The sequence below is a fragment of the Chaetomium globosum genome, genomic scaffold (assembly GCF_000143365.1).
Source record: "Chaetomium globosum CBS 148.51 scaffold_8 genomic scaffold, whole genome shotgun sequence".
Taxonomy (NCBI): domain Eukaryota; kingdom Fungi; phylum Ascomycota; class Sordariomycetes; order Sordariales; family Chaetomiaceae; genus Chaetomium; species Chaetomium globosum.
Window position 1 is genome coordinate 687,639 of NT_165983.1, and position 2,387 is coordinate 690,025.

At 55.8% G+C, this 2,387-nt stretch overlaps 1 protein-coding gene across 1 annotated transcript in view; it reads right to left on the reverse strand.

The window, feature by feature from the left end:
• Nucleotides 1-188: 188 nt before the first annotated feature.
• CHGG_10940 (uncharacterized protein) overlaps nucleotides 189-2,387 on the reverse strand; it is a gene marked incomplete at both ends in the record, with an annotated part of 4,177 nt that continues 1,978 nt past the window's right edge. Inside the window, 7 exons of the mRNA XM_001226206.1 lie at nucleotides 189-267; nucleotides 385-505; nucleotides 555-1,266; nucleotides 1,363-1,401; nucleotides 1,455-1,761; nucleotides 1,812-2,152; nucleotides 2,205-2,294. Of these exons, the coding sequence (XP_001226207.1) occupies nucleotides 189-267; nucleotides 385-505; nucleotides 555-1,266; nucleotides 1,363-1,401; nucleotides 1,455-1,761; nucleotides 1,812-2,152; nucleotides 2,205-2,294 (1,689 nt within the window). The remainder of the gene's footprint in view (nucleotides 268-384; nucleotides 506-554; nucleotides 1,267-1,362; nucleotides 1,402-1,454; nucleotides 1,762-1,811; nucleotides 2,153-2,204; nucleotides 2,295-2,387) is intronic.

Genomic DNA, 2,387 nt, shown 5'->3' on the forward strand with positions numbered 1-2,387 from the left:
TTTTTTTTTTTTTTTATCCTTTTTTTTTTTTTTTTATGAAGGTTCTGTCTCCGAGTGTGTGATAATGGCCCATTATTCATGTCCTCTTAATAGAGGGAAAATGGTGTCCTTAGTAGCTTTGTTTTGGAGGGGGTGAGCCTCTATGGTGTTGGTAGTGTTGTGTGTAGTAGTCGTGTGAGGGGAGTGTCTCAGGGCGGGAGAGCGTCTCGAGCGGTGTACTCGCGGTCGCGGAGGGGCCGCTTCGGCTTGCTTGGCGGGCTTGTAGTCCTTGGGTGTGTTGTAGAGTTACAGGTCTAGTTACTGTTCCGAAAGGTAGGCCAGCTGGGAGCGTTCGTTCTGGCTGGGGTTAGAGGAGGAAGATTAGAAAAAGGGGGTGGGACTTACCGAGAGGCCGGTCCCGAGACGGAGGTACTCGTGGATTGGTGGGCCGTGCAGGCTTTTCGAGGTTGGGGAACGGCCCGTAGTCGGTCTTGCTGACCAGGGTTGTGCCGTCCTCGATGTTTTTCTGACTTGTCAGCGTGTGCAACAAACATTAAACAAAGCAAACAACTCACCAGTAAGCGGGTGCTGTTCAATCTCGCAGTCGATCTTCCCGCCGTAGCACCTGATCGCCCGCCGCTCCTCCACCAGCGTCATCATCAGTGTGCAGCTCCTGCGCAGGCTGCTGTCGTGGTTGATCATGTCGAGGATGCTGGTGTAACTGCCTGCCGAGAAGGCATCCCAAATGCGCACCGGAGCCTTGTCGGTCAGGTTGTTCTTATAGAAAGCGCGCAGCGGCTCCATCAACGGGCGGCCGCCCTGGAACAAGCCGGGGGACATGGTGGATATCCTGTCGAAAAAGAGCGGGCTGAGCGAGTCCTGGATGGTCCGCTTCACGTCGAGCGGCGTCCAGAGACGGTAGGCGTAGGAGGCACATCCGAGCAACAGATACAGCTGGACAAGCAGTAGCCGCAGCTCGGTGTCCCCGGGAGTCTCGTTCAACTGGGTGTCGAGCAGAAGCACCGCCTGCAGGAAGAGACCAGGCTCGATGGACTGCCACAGCGACTGGCTGGCATCGGCAGTTCGAGGCCGTAGACCCGACAGCTTCAAGAGTGAGTTACCCATAACAAGAGCCAAGTCTAGTCGCGGGTCCTTGTCCAAGCGAGGAATCGAGTCCACGAGCTCCTTGTCACTGGTTATCTGCCTGTATGCGCCCGCGGCATCAACGACGAGCTTTTTGAGGCAGGACTCGCACGGGAGGTCGGTCGGTTGCGTGCAGAACCGGCACTGGAAGGGTTTGCTTTGCGCTTCGCCCTCGGCAGCGGCGGGTTGCGGGGAGAGGGTCTGTGGGCAGGTAGTGAGGAGGTATCTTAACCGGCACACCAGGGCATTCAGCACCGTTTTCCGCCCCTTGTCGGCATCCTGCCATCTTGTCAGTCACGCATACGATTAGAAGTGAAACGAGAGCCTCCTACCTCATCGAGCATTTTCGGTAGCGCATCTTCCATGAGAGCCTTGATCTCCTCGAAATTTAGCTCCGCCACGTAGCCCTTGACATCGTCAAACGCGGAGAGGCGCTCGAAGTATTGGTCCAAAAATAGGCCGATCTGGACAACCCTCGGCGACAAGCCGTTATTTTCGTTGCTATCGTTGAGTGCGGTGGCGGGTAGCCGGAAAGTGGTTTCCAGTAAAGCCAGGCTGAGATTCTTCTTGTACATGGCGCTCGCTGTGTCCTTAATGTCGATATACCTCTTCAAAATGGCTTGTACCTCGCCAAGCGCGCTGTGTATGTTGGTAAGCTGCACTACCATCCGGACACCACCATTGCTTACCTCTCCGAGTCTGCCACCTTGCTGGCGGCCGACACAAACTTCCTCCAGGTCTGCAAGTCGCAAACAAAGAAGGGCGAGGTGCCTCCGTCCAACCCGAGCGTCAAAGCCTCGCGACATAAGTTGTAGATGAGATCCCATTCACCCCAGGTCTCGAGCGCATCAAGGCCTTCGCAGAAAAGGACCTTGCGGCCTTCCTTGAGCTGGCTGATGGCCCCGAGCTTGGGGCTCTTCAGGCGGGAAACGTATTCCTCCTTGGTCCCATGGTTATGCATAACCCGGTAGTAGAGGCAGACCTCTTCTTCGGTAAGGAGGCCCCGGTCTATAGCCTCCAGCTTTGCGGACTACAATACCATGTCAGACACGTAAAACCCGACAACTCGGTGGTCAACGTACATTTTCTGTCAAGTCTGCTGCCCTCTCCAAATGCCTAACCGCCAAAAGGCTGTAGACCTTGCGGCTCGCATCGGTACACTGGGGGCTGATCTGTCCGTGTCAGTCCTAGAAGTGCAGCACGTAATGGGGGGAGGGACACACTGAAAGGAGGTAGGTGAGTGTGATGTTCCAGAACATGTACCG